The 18,231-nt window shown below is 36.1% G+C and overlaps 1 protein-coding gene across 4 annotated transcripts in view; it reads right to left on the bottom strand.

The window, feature by feature from the left end:
• TDRD3 (tudor domain containing 3) overlaps positions 1-18,231 on the bottom strand; it is a 160,534-nt gene that overhangs the window by 67,508 nt on the left and 74,795 nt on the right. For all 4 annotated transcript variants that reach the window (XM_077752472.1, XM_077752480.1, XM_077752461.1 and 1 more), the window contains 3 exons: positions 14,699-14,840; positions 8,095-8,166; positions 5,663-5,812 (listed from right to left, as the gene is read on the bottom strand). In XM_077752472.1, the coding sequence (XP_077608598.1) occupies positions 5,663-5,812; positions 8,095-8,166; positions 14,699-14,840 (364 nt within the window). The remainder of the gene's footprint in view (positions 1-5,662; positions 5,813-8,094; positions 8,167-14,698; positions 14,841-18,231) is intronic.

Below are 18,231 nucleotides of genomic sequence, written 5' to 3'. Positions count from 1 at the left end.
ATAAAAAGCTTATGAGACGGGGAGAAAGTGTAGTATAGTTAAGAACATAGGTGTTAGAACTAGGCAAGACCGGAATCAAAGTTTAGCTCAGCCACTTCCTAGCTCCTGCCTTTAGTCAAGTCACTTCCACTACTATGAGCCACAGGTTTCTCATGCTTAAACCTGGGATGAGAAAAGCTACCTAACTGGGAAATTGTAAGAATTAAATGACCTCAATAACATAAAGTGATCAATTTAGTAACTGGCACATGGTAAACACTCACAACCCATGGCAACATAACTGTTTTGCTTAATGTAATAAAACACAGTTACCTGAGAACTCTGGACCCTAACCTGTAGCAAATTAAATATATTTTTGTAACTCCAAAAGTGCTTCTTCATTTGGTACCATCTCCTAGATTCTTTTATAATTTTCTTTCCATTTTTATAGATTAAACAATAGGATAAATACATTTTCAGAATTGTTTTTCACTGCTTTAAAACAGTTGCTACTCACTAAACATAAACATCTAGAAACAACACAACTTAAATACCACCCACAAAGTAACTAGTGTTGTGCTTTATGAGCGACACCATCTTGTTCACACCATACAATTTAGGCATCCATGAAGTCATCATGACCATGAAACTGAAATGGGTCCTTAAAGCTCCCTAGCAATCTTACCATATTTCCCTAGTCCATCCACCCTCCCAGTACTCTAGACCACTGCTTTACACGGTCCCCTTACTTCTCAAACCTCCAACATCTTCTCCCCTATTGTCACTGTTGACCTTGATTACTTCCTCACTAAAAAAAACTGAAATAATCATTACAGAACTAGCATAGATTTTCCTACCCACTGATATCTGCACACTCGTGTTCTCGTAGCACCATGTATTTTATCCTGCTACCATCCAAATGAATGTCTGGAGGAATCTAAAGGAAATGAATTCCCCAACTGTACATTATTTCTCAGACCACACCTTCCATGATCTTTCAACAGCTCTCAATGAGTTCAATACTCCTTCTCCATGATGCAATTTCTGCATTCCTCTTGTTTTGACCCTGTCTTTCTGGTTGCACCTTGGCTGGCTCAAGTTCTTTCACTCAACCTCTAATGTTACAGGGTTCATTTGTTACTCTTTTCTCTTCCCTTCAGCACTCATTTGGTGATCCCATTTGGTTTCATGATTTTAAATAGGCATCCATGTATGCTTACAACTTCCAAATGCTTATCTCTTCCAAAGCTCACTTTTCCAATTATACTCTTGTCTCACTGCCTGTGAAGCCCCATGATGTCTGACAGGCAAACTTCAACATTAGTGTGCTCAAAACAGAATACCAGGGGCACCTGGGTGGCTTAGTCAGTTAAGCATCTGACTTCGGCTCAGATCATGATCTCATGGTTCATGGGTTCAAGCCCCACATTGGGCTCTGTGCTGACTGCCATCTCAGAGCCTGGAGCCTGTTTCAGATTCTGTATCTCCCTCTCTCTCTGACCCTCCCCTGCTCACTCTGTCTCTCTCTATCTCCTTCTGAAATAAAACATTTAAAAAAAAACCAGAATACCAAATTTTTATCCTCAAACCTGTTCCACTATAGTCTTCTCCAATTCAAAGTAAGAAACTTTAACCTGCCAATTTCTTTGGCAAAACCCTTAGAATCTTTCATGATACCTCCTCTCATGTGCCACATTCAATATCTCAGAAACCATGATAGTTCTACTTTCAAAATTCCAGAATCTGACCACGTGACACCACCTATACAGCTGCCATCTGCATTCAAGCCACCATCATTTTCCCCCTCCCTGGATTACTTCAATAATTTCCTAACTTGTCTAATTCAATCTTCTTCTCTACAATCTACTCTGAACATAGCAGCTAGAATTTGCTTTTTATTTATTTTTTTTATGTTTATTTATACATTTTGAGAGAGTGAGAGCATGCACAAGAGGAGGAGAGGTAAAGAGAGAAGGAGAGAGAATCCCAAGCAGGCTCTGCGCTGCCAGTGCAAAGGCTGACACAGGGCTCAATCTCCAGAACTGTGAGATTGTGACCTGAGCCAAAATCAAGAATCAGATGCTTATCTGACTGAGGCACCAAGGCGTCCCCAGAATTAGCTTTTTAAAATGTAGGTCAGTTGAGGTTACTGTTGTGCTGAAAAACTCTAAAGGCTCTCATTTCTCTCTGAATAAAGACTACTTTGTATTTTTTTTAACACGGCTTACAGAGTCATACATAAGCTGACCGACATTATCACCACTGACTTTATGTTCTGCTTCTTTTCCCTTTGTTCTCCCTGTTTCCATAGGCTACCTTCCTATTCTTTGAACATATGCTCCTGCTTCAGAACCTTTGCAAAGACTTTTCTTTCTCAGGTAACCATATAGCTAATTCTCTTACCTCCTTCAAGTCTTGGCTCAAATCTCATCATCTTTTTTTAAATTTTTATTTTTTATGAGAGAGAGAGAAAGAGAGAGAAGGGGAGGGTCAGAGAGAGAGGGAGACACAGAATCTGAAGCAGGCTATAGGCTCTGAGCTAGCTGTCAGCACAGAGCCCGATGCAGGGCTCGAACCCACAAACCGTAAGATCATGACCTGAGGCGAAGTTGGACGCATCACCGACTGAGCCACCCAGGTGTCCCATATTTTTTTAAATCTTTTTTTCATCATCATGAGACCTAATCAAATTACTCTATTTAAAACTGAAATCTGAAACTTACTTATTTAGCAAGTTTATATTATTTAGTGTCCTTACTAGAATATAAACTACACAAAAAGAATTCTTAATTTCTGACCATCCTATTTTAAAGTGTACCTCATCCCCAATCACCACACTCAACTACCCAACCTACTCTATTATTTTTTCTCCCTATAGCACTTACTGACATCTAACTTACCATATAATTTATAAATAGTCTGTGTCCTTTACTAAAATATGAGCTTGATAAGGGCAGGGATCTTTTGTCTATTTATTCATTGACTTAACATAAGCATTTTTAAAATTTAAAACAATAATTTTTTGTCTGTGTTTATTTATTTTTGAGAGAGAGAGAGAGACAGAGTGCAAGCAGGGGAGGGGCAGAGAGAGGGAGACACAGATTCTAAAGTAGGCTCCAGGCTCTAAACTATTAGCACAGAGCCTGAGGGGGGCTTGTACTCATGAACCGTGAGATTATGACCTGAGCTGTAATTGGTTCTTAACCAAATGAGCCACTCAGGTGCCCCTATTTTTAAATTTATGTATTTATTTCAAGAAAGACAGAGATCCAGAAAAGAAGAGCATGAGCTGGGGAGAGGCAGAGAGAGAGAATCCCAAGCAGGCTCCACACTACCAGCCTGATGTGGGGCTTGATTTCATGAACCAAGAGATGGTGACCAGAGCTGAGATCAAGAGTCAGATGCTTAACCACCTAAGCCACCCAGGCACCCCTAATCTAAGCATTTAGAACACTTCCTAGCATATAGATTTTCAAAAGATTGCTGAATAAAGAAACAAAGGAAAAAATAAAGGGAAATCATGGCTGGATCATGTGCACGAGATTACACCAAATCCACATAAGTGTTTAAATGGATGATCATAAAACATCTTTTCAAAACAACTGTGCTGCTATGATTTGCTGTTCAGACATTTATTTAAGTTTATTTATTTATTTTGAGAGAGAGAGTGAGAGAGAGAGAGAGAGAGCGCACAAGAATGAGTAGGGGAGGGGAAGAGAGAGAGAGAGAATCCCAAGCAGGTTCTGCACTGTCAGCACAGAGGCAGATGTGGGGCTCAAACTCACAAACTGTGAGATCATGCCCTGAGCCAAAGTCAAGAGTCAGATGCTTAACCGACTGAGCCCCCCAGATACCCCATTGTTCAGGCATTTAGATTAAATACAAATCTTTGTGTGTGTACTTACCTATATAGAGAGATACATGTAAACATAAGGGTAATCCATAATACACATAGATTTATTCCTAAATTTGCCAGTGGGTAACACTGGACAAGTCTGGGTAGTTTTGAGCCATCAGTTCTCTTATATATAAACTTAAAAGTTTTAAGTTTGCTTTGGAAAGCTAGGATCCTTTGTTTATCAAATATTTATGGAAAATACAATGTGATCAATTATAGCTTTGAAAAATGAAGCATATTACAGTATAACTATATTCTAGAAAACAGGTAGCTAAACTTACATCAAAGTTTTGGGAGGAAAGTTTGTGTGAAAAAAATGTACCTCAAAAGAACAACTTTCCTATAATCATTAAGAAATTGATATATATCCCATATACTCTTTTTAAGTTCCATATTTTTAATGGTTTCTGGGAAAGAAGAAATATATTTTATGTAAACTATGCAAAGTGCATTAATTTCAGAAGAATTAAAAATGATTTTTCTAAAGATGTACCTTTAGAACATAGAAGATACTAAAGAATGGCAACAGTCCCATGTACTGAAGGCTTTTAGTGATGGAAAATTTGAATGGTGCCACATGCAGAGTTGCAAATGTTTTAAAGATTATCAATTTAATTCTCAGCAACCATATGAAGTGGGTGCTATTCTATCCCCTGTTCATAGATGAAGACAGATAAGGTACAAAAAGCTAAGTAACCTATCAAAGGCTGTCAGCAGGATATGTTTCCAGGCTGCCCAACTCCAGAACTCGTGCTCTTGGACTGGACTGCTGACAGAAAGACAGTGGAGAAGGAATGATCAAAATTCAGTTAAGTCTCTTACTTATACTTCAAATTTAAATAGGAAGGCAGTTTATAGCTAAGCTTTATTACTGGTTTTGAATAAAGGAAAGTATTCTGATCTCACTGGTTAAGAAAAGGAGAGTCTGTCTAAGCAACTAATTCATGAAATTAAATTTCTTCTCAAAATCTAAAATGTATAAATAACTAAAGAAAACACCTATTTCAAATATGCAAGAAAATTTTAAATAATTAAAAGAAAACCATTTGGGTGTTAATAGAACATGATGGAGTATGTGTATGTGTGTGTGTGTGGGGGGGCATAAATATATAGGATCCAAAGAAAAAAATTATTTTTTACTAAGCAGATTGAAGAAAGAAAACTAACAAAAATGTTAGTTTTTTGAGCCACTGATTTATCCTCTGATCGGTCTTTGTTTTTAAACGTTTATTTATTTTTGAGAGAGAGAACGTGCACATATGCGTGCACATGAGCAGGGGAGGGCCAGATAGAGAGAGACACCACAGCATCTGAAGTAGGGTCTAGGCTCTGAGCTATAACAGGGCTCAATGCAAGGCTTGAACCTGTGAACCACGAGATCATGACAGAGTCGAAGTCAGACACTTAACCCACTGAACCACCCAGGCACCCCTCTTCTGATCAATATTTACTTATATTTATCACAGGTGGTATCTAGCCCAAATAACAACAGAAAATCCTCTGCCATTATGAAAAGTGTTGTACTCAGTTGTGACTCTACTAAGAAGAAAAGGAAAAGTCGGGTAAGAAGAGTGGTTTACTAGCAAGAAAGAACTTTGAGCAAAATGTGTTAGGTTTAAGCTCCATAAGGGCCCAAGGCATTTCTACTGTTGAAATATGCAAGAAGAATGTCAAAAGTATGTTCAATTAGTTACCTTTTATGTAAAGACAACAATAATTCTGAGTGACTTAAATAGAACATAATGAGAAAGAATAAGAGGAGTTTATAAAGATCTAGTTTCTTACTTCTTTGCTCTTCGCAACTTCCGCAATAGCAGCAGTCCTTTGCTTTTCAAATTCATCATTATCATTTGCAGGTTTGGCAGGCATTGTAACTTGCAGTGTCTTTCTTCGGTCAAGTTCTCTACTATCCACTTGGACATGAGACATGCACTTCTGATAATAATAAAGAAAAATAAAACACTTCAGTAGTTCCAAAAGAGATCCAAGTTTTTCATGAGAAAGTAACACCTCAAAAGAAATGTTTGTGTCACTTTAGTAGTTGAAAGTTCACAAAAATTGAATTCTTTTCTATATATTTAAAAATAAAGGTAGAAAATTGATTAAAGTCACTTCTAAATAAATTTAACTGGTAAATAAAATGTAAAGCTACATAATGACCATCTAAATTAGGGCACATGTTTAAAACACACATTGAACCAAGATATTGGATTTTAGGACAATAACGTGAAACAATTTTAAATTTCAAACAGTTAGTACTATTGTACAAGAAGAGATAGGTTCAGTTTTTTATTAAGAGTTTGATTTCCATATTCTGACACAATATGTCTATGGCAGTAAAGTAGTATAGAATGACTATTTTAAATACAAAGAGTTGTCTCTGAACTTATAAACTAAAAACATAACTGCTCTCTCAACAAGGTTACAAAGGTTTTGATTTTTAATTTCACAAAATAAATTTAAAAGAACATCACTGCTTAATAATAAGCCCTGAATTCTCCTCTCCCTTATCCTAGCAGTAAAAATCCTATAAATGAGCCTTTTCTCAACTCATTAATAAAAAAAGAAAAAGACACTCTCCCACAAATGTNGCACACCTCCAGCATTATCTATCTTTAACCCATGTATGAGGCTAAGATAAACTGAATAAGAATTTTTTTGGACAGACTTGATAAGAAATATAAATGAAACTATACCATTTAATATATTCCCAGGAACTTAAGGGGTTCCTGGGTGGCTCAATCAGTTAAGCATCTGACTCTTGATTTCAGCTCAGGTCATGATCTCACAGTTCATGGGATTGAGCTCTGCAGTGATAGTGCAGAACCTACTTGTGATTCTCTTCCTCCCTCTCTGCCCCTTCTCTGCATTCTCTCTCAAAATTATAAGTTTCTCTGAGTAACACATAAAAGAAATATGATCACCAAAATGTAGGAGACAAAAGCAAATTCTTGCTAACATATATTTATATTATTGAAATATAAATTATTAGACTGTTTACATTCTGTTTTCATTGTGAAGGTTTTTATGACATTAGTGGAAGAGAGAAAATCATCAATATGGATCAGACCACAGGGCATCGTGGCTCCTCTCATCTTGACTGTGCCTTGCTCCAAAGCACAGTACAGTCAACATATTGATAAATTATTTCCAAAATAGCCATGATGAAAGAATGACTAATTCAATTTTGAGCTGACCCTACAAGAAGGTTTTAGAAAAGGATGCCAATCAACTGACTCTGCCCATTTATCTGCTGATCAACTAGATATCTAGTTTTCACACCAAATTTAAAAAAAAAAAATGTTATGCTATAGCTCTGTTTCCCCGTCATGTTCCCAACTCATCTTCACATTTAGCTAGCACTCTCGAACGAAAATGAAGAGCACACCAAGGCAGATCACCAAGAGCTAAATGCTGGTGCCATCATGAAGCAAAGAGCAAGCTGCCACAGGGATTAACCTCAGACTCATCAGGGATAAAACAGGGAAAGGCCACAGGAAACTGGTGTGAATAATAGTTTGATGCTGAGTAAAATCAGGAAGGCCCAAGATACCAGCCAGCTGAGGAATTACCTCAATGTAACATTGTGCAGAAGGTGGGTTGAAAAATGGTGAGTAGAAAACTTTTAGCTTCTGTGGGCTGCGGTGGTTAAAAAGAAAAATACCAAATTGAAATAAAATTAGGTTCTTGATTGAGATGGGTATTTGGATTATGGCAGAAGAACAGAATCCAGGAAAGAACAGCTAGGACAGATGACACCCTAAAATGCAATGATGGCCTTCCCTGCCTCTGGGTTCGCACCTTTATGTCTCACCCTTCTGTTGACACTTTCATTTTCTCTCTCCCTCTTTTGTGTCTACTGAAAAAAGTGGGAAATTACAGCATACATTTGTCTTACTTTTGAATTTCTCTCTCTCAAAAAACAAAACAAAACAAAGCCTCTGCCACCATGCTATCTTAATTAGTTACAAGTTGTTCTTCAGGTGTGCCCATTAATTGTTTCCATCTTTGGGTTAACAGCTCTTGAGAAAAGAAGCTACATCAACAATTTAATAAAGAAAAACACCACAATTATTAAATTTCTGTATTTAATATATTTCCACATAACTCCATGACCTCTAAATGAATAGTTCAACACAAAACTAAACACAGCTTGAATACAAATGAAAAACACTTTTTTGCTGATTAAATTAATCTGCCAACATGGAAGTCATTACCTGTCCAAAAGGCACAAAAGGAGGTGGTCCACCTTCAGTTCCAATATTACTTCTATTGTGTTTTGACAGGCTCTGTAAGAAAAGTGAGTCATAAAACAGAAACTATACCATTTATAATGTACCAGGAATCCACATGTTAGTAGATTCTTATACAGAATGGGGGGAAAAAAGGCTTCTATAAATTATTTTAAAACTACATAAAAACATTTTATCTAATTAAGAAATAATTAGGTAAAGGCTCTCCCCTCATCTCCCGATACTAAACTACACATCCACATACAATCTTCAGAAGCACTTACCAACCTGCTTCCGTAAAAATAAAACCCAATAAAAAAATACCCTCTTCAATAAGGAGTTAATTCAAGACAACAAACACTGGTAACAAAAACTTAAAAAGCATGCTAAAACTACAATCTGTCAAATAGCACCTGGAAATTATCTTCAAAATACATTGTTACACATAAAATCTATTAGCAAATAACATATTTGAGATATTGTGATATGATAAAAATACATTTTGGGGCTTCTTCCCCAGTTCCTGAAATAGAGCTCCTAAAACATTTGAATTTCCTGAGTGATTGGGGTAAGAGGAACATCTTCTGTTACTCACAATAAGCTTCTTTGAGGATACCTGAGTTTATGCTAATGAAGTGACTATTGATGGGCTCCCCAATAGCTCCAGGATGGGGGCTGGTTGCCAGAGGCAACAATAATATGAGTAGAAGGTTGGAGAATGAGTTAATCATCAATGTTCAGTGGTTTAGTCAGTTATGCCTATATCACGAGCCTCCATAAAACCCCCTAAACAACAGGGTTCCGAGAGCTTCCAGTTTGGTGAACACAACCAGGTGCTGGAAGGGTAGAACACACCAAATTCCACAGGGACAGAAGCTCCTGTGCTCAGGACCCTTCTAGATCTTGTAACTTCATCTAGCTGTTCATTTGTATCTTTTACCATATCCTTTATGATAAAGCTATAATAGTAAGTGAAGTATTTCCCTAATTCTGTGAGCCATTATAGCAAATTATCAAACTTGAGCCGGAGGTCATGGGAATCACCAATTTTTAGCCACACTGGACTGACCTATGGGTAACCTGGGGATCTACTCCTTGCAACTGGCATCTGAAGAGGGGGAGCAGTCAAGACTGAGTCCTTGAGAGGCAGGGTCTGAACAATACTATTTAGTTGATTAAGCGAAGAATAATATAAACCGTATGGGACTGTCATATTTCTCTACAAAAGCTGTACATAAGATGTTAACCTATTTTTAAAAACCAGCAAATGTATTCAATTATCTAGAGGGCCTTTCCTGAGCTTTAATTTAGATATAAGAAAAGAATTATCCAAGCATCAATTACTTCCATTTATACTATAACTTCCTTTAAAAACTCACACAAACTGCTAATAATACCATTTGTCAATAAAGATTATGTAATTTCAAACATATTCTAGGATTTCTACTTCTCATCCTCCTAAATGTACAAAAGTCAGACTTCACCCCCCTCTACACACAAGTAGGATTCTGGACAGCTTGTAAGAAAAAACTGTTTTAAGACACAGGACAGTAAGTAGTGCAGGACTACAGTCCCTAAAAGAAAGAGAAATACACAAAATCAAACCAGATGAGCTCTGTATTTCTTCTCAGAGGTATGAATCAGACAGTGCAGAAAGCCAGGTTGAGAAAATCAACTTCATGCAGGCTGAAGCAACTGGAAGTTGCAGAGCAGAGTTTTGTAAAAGAGGGACATGTAGAGAGAAGAGGCTCCAGAAACCAGCATATGAATTCCCTCAAGTCATTGCTGAGAACTAGACTGAGCAAAAAACCACTGCAGGTTGTAAGCTTCCATTTATAATAGCATCAAAAAGAATTAAATATTTGGAGATAAACTTAAGAGACTTGTACACTGAAAACTATAAAAGACTGCTAAAAGAAATTAAAGATGGTATCAATAAATGCAAAGATGGCCCATGGTCATGGATTGAAAGAATTAATATTAAGATGTCAATACTACTCAGAATGGTCTACAGATTCAATGTAATTTCTATCAAAATCCCAAGAAGTTTTGTTTGTTTTTTGCAGATACAGAAAAATTCATCCTATAATTCATATAGAATTTTAAGGGACCCTGAATAGCCATAACTATCCTGAAAAGACTTCATGCTTCTCAATTATACAACTTAGTATAAATTACTATAATCTAAACAGTGTGTACTGGCATGCAGACAGACTTATGGAACAAAAGAATAAAGAACCCAGAAATAAACCCTTGCTTGCATATATGGTCAAATGATTTTTGATGAGTGTGGATAAGACCATTCATTGGAGGAAGAGACAAATCATGCTGGGAAACTGGATATCTACATGTAAAACAATGAAGTTGGATCCTTAACTTGTATCATACACAAACATTAATTTAAAATGGATCAAATACCTAAATTTAAACCCATAAAACTCTTAGAAGAAAACACAGAAGCAAAGTTTCGGGACACTGGATTTGGTAATGATTTCTTGGATATAACATCAAAAGCACAGACAACAAAAGAAAAAAGCATGAAATCAAACTTCATCAAAATTAAAAACTTTTGGGGCGCTTGGGTGGCTCAGTTGGTTAAGCGTCTGACTTCGGCACAGGTCATGATCTCATGGTTTGTGGGTTCGAGCCCCATGTTGGTCTCTGCGCTGACAGCTAGCTCAGAGCCTAGAGCTTGCTTCAGATTCTGTGTCACCCTCTCTCTCTGACCCTCCTCTGCTCACGCTGTCTCTCTCCTCTTTCTCTCTTTCTCAGAAATAAATTAAAAAAAAAAAAAAAACATTAAAAAAATTTAAAAACTTTTGTGCATCAAAGGATACTATCAATAGAGTGAAAGGGCAACCCACAGAGTGTGAAAAATACTTGCATATAATATATCTCAAAGAATTGATATCCAGAAAACAAGAACTAATATTACAAAAAGCTAAACAAACCAGTTAAAAAATGGACAAAGGACATAAACATTTCTCCAAAGAAGAAATACAAATGGCCTATGGAAGGTACTAAATATCACTAAGCATAGGGAAATGCAAATCAAAACGACAATGAGATTCCACTTTACACCTATTAGAATGGTTATTATAAAAAATAAAAGTAACAAGGATTGGCAAGGATGTGAAGAAATGGGATCATTGTGCCCTGATGGCAGGAATATAATATGGTGCAATTACTATAGAAAACAATATGGCAGTTACTCAAAAAATTAAACATAGAATTATCTGCCATATGACACAGCAATCCTTCTCTGGTTATATGCTTAGAAGAGCTGAAAGCAGAACAGATGTTTGTACAACCTTGTACATAACAGAACTGATCACAATTAGCCAAAAAGCAGAAACAATCCCTATGTCCATTAATGGATGAATGTGCAAAAACTTGTGTGTGTGTGTGTGTGCACACACACATGCATGCGCGTGTGGCTGTGTGTACACACACGCACACGAGGGAGTAGTATTCAGCCTTAAAAAGTCCAGCAGTTCTGATGCATGTTACAACACGGATGAACCCTGAAGACATTAGGCTAAGTAAAATACACCAGACACTAAAGGACAAATACTATGTGATTCCACTTATTTGAAGAAGTACCTAGAGTAGTTGAATTCATAGAGACAGAAAGCAGAATGGTGATTGCCAGGGACTGGATGTGGGCATAGGAGGATGGGAAGTTGTTTTATGGGTACAGAGTTTAAGTTTGGGAAGAAAAAATTCTAGAGATGAATGGTTGTAATGGTTATTTAACAACATAAATGTACTTAATGCCACTGGATTTTACACTTAAAATGGTTAAAATGGTAAATTTTATGTTATGTATACATTACTAAAATACACACACACACAAAGAAAAAATAAATCCAGATCTGTCATGGCAACAGGCTGAGGGGAACTAAAATGTTACAGAAACTACATTACTTTGCAAATTACATCTGGCACAGAACTCTCTAGAACTTGTCTTTGCCAAATGTACAAAACATTTTGAGGTTTGAGTTTTTCTTCTTCTCTTCACCTATTACCAATTTGTTATAGTTATAAAACATGTACAGAGTTTAAATACTACCCATGTCCCCTTGCTCTATTTATTTCACAAAATGGTTAGGGCCCTCTTTGAAAATTAACTTTATGGTCTATGGTTTCTATGTGTACATCTGATTTCTATGTGTACCACCTGCCAGATGCTTCAGTAATTAAACTCTCCATGGTTTCTACATGGCTATGGTTACCAAATTAAAACAGCAGCAACAACTATAAAAACAAGAGAACCATAATTATAGTAAGATGCTTTTAAACACTTTTTAATATAAATTTTTCTTGCCTCCTAACAAGAAATATTAACAGTTTTCAGGAAACAAAGTGTAAACATAATATAACAAAATACTACAAGGATAACTATCAAACTACTTCTTTGTGTACGTGTGTGTGTGTGTGTGTTTTAGGAGTGAGGAAGTTTCTAGGAATGTTTAATTGATTTTACAGTTAGTGAAGTCTTTTTGGCTGGCATTAGGAAAATAATGTAAGATATTGTTCTGACGTAAGGGCATCTTACCACATTCTAGAAAATATCTAATAATAAAAGTAATTTTCCAACCCGTGAAAGGAAAGAGTTACATGAAATGGGTGGGATATCTCTGCAAAATTCAAAGTTCACAATCTTGGCTATTTATGTAAAACTATCAAGCCACTTCTGAATTACTTGCTTTTGTAACATTTTACAGAATGCAGGTATGGAACATTGCCTTATACTGCAAGGTACATCAGACCTAAATGTAGCACATTAGTATCATAAGTAATTAGTACTAAGGAATAAAAAATGTGCCTAAATTCTTTATCTATTTACCTCCCAAACAGAGAAGGTACTTTCAAACTAAGAAAATAGAAAAGAATAATGTATCAAAAAATAGCAAAATCTTCAAATATTACTAGGCTCCTTGGCTCACTCTAGGTAACAGGCAAGATTTGGGGGCAGCACGAGAACATCAATTTTAGATCAAAGAGTAATTAGCTTTATGTGCTTTATAAATCATTCATTCCACAATCATTTGTTACAATGCTTTTGTATGTACAAATCTATAGCTTCTGTGTTAGAGATAGAGGAGGCTCAGATCTGTCACCTATAAGCTCTGTCACATAAAAATAAATTATTTAACAGTTCTTTATGTCCATTTCCTGATCTATATGGACATAATACTCCCTTATAAGACTGTTAGGAGGATTACATGTTCCTGATGCAAGAGCCTAGCACAGAATCTACAGACTATTCAACAAATATTCATGGAATTAAACAAAGGCACAAACAATTCTGACCTCAAGAAACTTATAATCTATTAAGGGAGATAAGTAAACATAATTTTAATGCCAGGTAAAAAGTAGTGTACTTCTTAATACAAATAAAATGTTTTAAGAATTTAATAAAGAACCAAGTACTTCACTTGGTGAAGAAGGAAGCATTTGATCTGGATCTAAAAGCATGGGGACAATTTGGCCCTGCAGGGATCAGGAGAAAGAGAACATGATGTAAATATGGGAAAAGCTCCCCCCCCCCCCAAAAAAAAAAGTATAACTGAGGAAAGCATAGAGCATCAAAGAAAGAGTAAGTAGTTCCATCTGGATAGAACAAAATCCATGTAAAATAACATAGAAAGTTAAAAAGGCAAACTGGAGCTCGGGCTAGATTATAAAAACCTTGAACGTCAAATTAAGTCATTTGAAATAAAAGCAAGATATGACGTGTTCTGAGGGATACTCAAGAAAAATAGTCTTACAGAAATAAATAAAATAAATTAGAAGACTGAAAAAGGATATGTGGAAATAACCACTGAAAAGGCTATTGCAGTAGTCCAGGTGAGAGATGCAAAAGACTTAAACTAAAATAATCAAGTTGTGAATATTTTAAATTAAAAAATAAACTGAAAATAAAAAGACAGACTATTGCAACAGCAATGGAACTGGAGAGGAAGGGAAGGATAGGATATCTGACAGCAGTGGATCAACAGAATTGGTTGTTGCTGGAAGCAAACTAGAGACACAATCCTTAGATAATCTAGATGACTAGGAGGATGAAGATATCATTAACATAAATGGGAAAAACACCAAATAATGTGCCTAGAAAAACAAATGCAGTAAGAATCTCTCCATTACTGTGACACTCTATACAAACAACTCGCCTTCAGTTGCATGTATGTGTGTTTGTAGATGAGACCAACAGATATACGTTATATTCATATATATTCACAAACATTTGTTTTTTGAAAAATTACAGAGATACATACACATAATTTATAACTGGTATCTTGACAGTTTTGAAAACTTGTCAGTAGAGAATTACTTTTAAAAATATGTAACAAAATGTAGCAAATATTGGAAAATGACATCTGCTCAAGACAAACAATATGCTAATCAAAGGTAGACAGTTTTCTGTAAAGATCACTGTGTTCCATTCTATTCAACTCTGACACGAAAGACTGTCAAGGTGTCTTGACACTTTATTCAAGGTGGGAAGATCTCCGTAAAACACTGAATACATTAAAAGAGTGTAGTTTTTTAAAAGTTCAGGCCATTTTTCTAAGTTTACACTTACTCTCTGTAACTCCCATTTCTCAATAAGATGTTCTACTTCACCGCCAAGAACTGTGGTATTTGAGTCATTCAAGAGCAGGAATCCATTTTTTATGTCCACAATGCCTGAGAGCTTCACTTTAGTCCCAGGTGGGGTGTTCAAGCTAAATCAAAGAAAAAAAATAATTAAAATACATTGATGCCCCTTCCCCAAACTGGAATTCAGTCCTGAACCTGGTCAAGTTTTTAATATTTTTATTTATTTTTTATTTTTTTACAAATAAAAATAGTTTATTATCAAGTTGGTTTCCATATAACACCCAGTGCTTATCCCCACAAGTGCCCTCCTCCATACCCATCACCCCCCACACACACACCCATCAGTCCTCAGTTTGTTCTCAGCATTCAAGAGTCTCTCATGGTTTGCCTCTCTCCCTCTCCCCCACTATTTCCCCCCTTCTTCTCTCCCACGGTCCTCCATTAAGTTCCTCCTAATCCTCCTATATGTGCAAACATATGGTATTTGTCCTTCTCTGCCTGACTTATTTCACTCAGCATAACACCCTCAAGGTCCATCCATGTTGCTACACATGGCCAGATTTCATTCTTTCTCATTGCCATGTAGTATTCCATGGTATAGATAAACCACATCTTCTTGATCCATTCGTCCGTTGATGGACACTTAGGCTCTTTCCATGTTTTAGCTATTGTGGAGAGTGCTGCTATGAACATTGGGGTACATGTGCTCCTATGCATCAGCATTTCTGTATCCCTTGGGTAAATTCCTAGCAGTGCTATTGCTGGGTCATAGGGGAGTTCTATTGTTAATTTTTTGAGGTACCTTCGCACTGTTTTCAAGAGGGGCTGTATCAAGTTCTTTAAAATACAGTCATACAGAAATTTTTTTCAGGAGACTGGCTACATAGTGTGAATAAACAGCAGGTACAAGGCTGTGACTTTTTATCTTACAGACAAATGAACGTGTGGTTTCCTCATTTAAAAAAATGTGGACAATAAAAATCACACTTCACAAGTTCGTAGTAAAGATAAACAGAGTAAGAGACATGAAAGTACTTTCTTAACTAGTCACACTGTACAAATGGAAGATTTGCTATTTTTCCCTCTGAGCTTTGACTATGCATTATAAAGATATACTATGTGCAAAATTAAATTTCAATACATAAAAAGAGATCTGACCAGTAAAAATGCTAGAAATTTTATACCTATATGAGCTACCATAATCCATACAAAACACTGCTCTTTTTTGTTAACTATCTAAAGAACAAATGAAGTTTGTTATTTACTTTAAAGTTATTTCCTTTAAACTTTACTAATTTTAAAAGAACGTTTCTGTAATAGGCTAAATATTATCAGATTAGGGCAAACATTATACCCATTACTCCTTTTACAAAAACCAGAGACAAAATGTTTATCCCCCTACTAACCATTTGGTAAAAAAAAAAAAAAAAAAAAAAGAAAACAAAACAGTGGAAGGAATCCACTTCATTACAAAGGTTTATTCTACAGTAGAAGTATAGATACTGACTCCTGTCCCATCTCGTGGTCCATGCAGCAATGGACAAAGTACTCTAAATAGGAGCAAAGACTATTCTCAAGCACTTTGGGTGAATTGGAAAGTCAGACTGAAATGGCTTAACATCGTTCACATTTTTAAAGCTCAGAATATTCACCATGTGCTGATATATGCAACAGCAAAATCAGTGAAAGTGTTGATATCATTGGTTTATTCTGAAGAAAGATGGTTGTTAAAAGTTATTAACAAGAAGGAATACAATACGTCTGTTTGTAAAGCCTTAAAAGATCCTGTACAGAGTAAGATATTATCTGATAAAAAGTATTCTGAGGATCCCAATCTGTCACTCTGTCATCCCATGTAATTTACAGAACAGTCATGAATAACCTTGCCTAACCTAACCCATAAGTAGAGAGCCCTGTGATAGTAAGGATGGTAAACAAAGGACAATATTTATCAGCAACAATTGAATACAGTTTCACTAAGTAAAGATGTTTTTCCCAATTTCAGGTAATCAGCAGATCCAGATTTTCATAACTCTGTATCATCATTTAGAGATTAAAAACAAAGTTCCAAGTACAGGCTGCTATACTCTTTAAAGAAACTACTATAATTGCTGAGTTGTATCATTTACATAAAACTTCGTTTTCAGGGTGCCTGGATGGCTCAGTTGGTTAAGAGTTCGACTTCAGTTCAGGTCATGATCTCACAGTTTGCCAGGTTCTGTGCTGACAGCTCAGGGCCTGGAGCCGACTTCGGATTTTGTATCCCTCCCTCTGTGCACCTTCCTTGCTTGTCTCTGTCTCTGTCTCTCAAAAATAAACATTTAAAAAACTATTTTTCAAATCCATTTTTAGCAAATAATTTGCTACAAATTGGTAAAATTAGAAAATGTAATGAAAATGTAGAAACATAAATTAGCAGGAAAAAAAACTACATAAGAACTTAAAAAACTGGATGCAAATTACAGGGCATTTAAGTTGTGACAGAATAATTTAAAACTAAAAGCTAATCTGAAAATAAATGATATACTAATTTTTGTAGAAAATGACTGTACCTGTCTCAAAGTCTCCCTAATAGGTTAAGAGGGAAAGCCGTCAAATTATTTAAAGATGGACTTACAATATCATTAGGATAAATGATAAAAGGTGCCACTTACCACATTAAATGATACCTCTAATCCAAAAAAGGATAAATAAGTGCTAAAATTTTAATGTAATTTTTACTACATCACCTTCAAGGCCCTAAGTAACTCTGATCAGAGAGTACATTTCAGTTTTTTTATTGGCACCCCAAAGTGCTTTTAATTTCTTCTCAAAGCAATTTTTAAAAAGCAAAAGAAGACAAAAAACAAAAACCAGTGAGAAGCAGGTGTTTACAAGTTCAAGCCACTCAGAGGTAGGATGAAAGAACTGAATAAAAAGCACCCCAGGGGAAGGTGATGGCCACTGGAGGAACCCAGTCCATACCAGATCCTGGCGTATCCTCTCTAGTGAGGTATTCTACTTTCCTTCAAGATAACCACTAACCAAACTAACTGTGAAAAATGTCTCCAAATGTTCACATGTAAGAACAGTTCTGCAGACTGTTGCTTTTACAGCCACAAAAATAGACATGCTACTTCAATGATGGGTCAGTGAGCAAGTGGTAGTATTTTTTTTCAATTGTCAAATTGCAATAAATTCCACAACAGAAGACAGAGGGCAGCAAAAGGGACCCATCTCTCTGGATAATCTTGTGTTTTCATATACCTCAGAGAAATACACAGCAGTAACATCAGAGAAGGAGCCATTATGTGGCAAGTCTTCCTGAGTCATCTGTGAACTCCCTTGTAGGAAGTCTGACTGAATTTGTCAAATGAAGAGAGGCTGTCTTTCTCTAGAAAAACAGGAACCCTCCTCCTCTTCAAAGTGACAACATAATCACAAAATCAATAAAACCTAATTTGTATATGAAAATCAATATTTCAGACAAATATGTTTCAAACAAACATCTTCTAAGGAAGGAACTTCCTTCACCAG

This window comes from Crocuta crocuta, unplaced genomic scaffold (genome assembly GCF_008692635.1).
Source record: "Crocuta crocuta isolate KB4526 unplaced genomic scaffold, BGI_CrCroc_1.0 scaffold376, whole genome shotgun sequence".
Classification (NCBI taxonomy): domain Eukaryota; kingdom Metazoa; phylum Chordata; class Mammalia; order Carnivora; family Hyaenidae; genus Crocuta; species Crocuta crocuta.
Note: the sequence above shows the minus strand (reverse complement) of the source record. Positions and strands in the feature narration are given on the sequence as shown.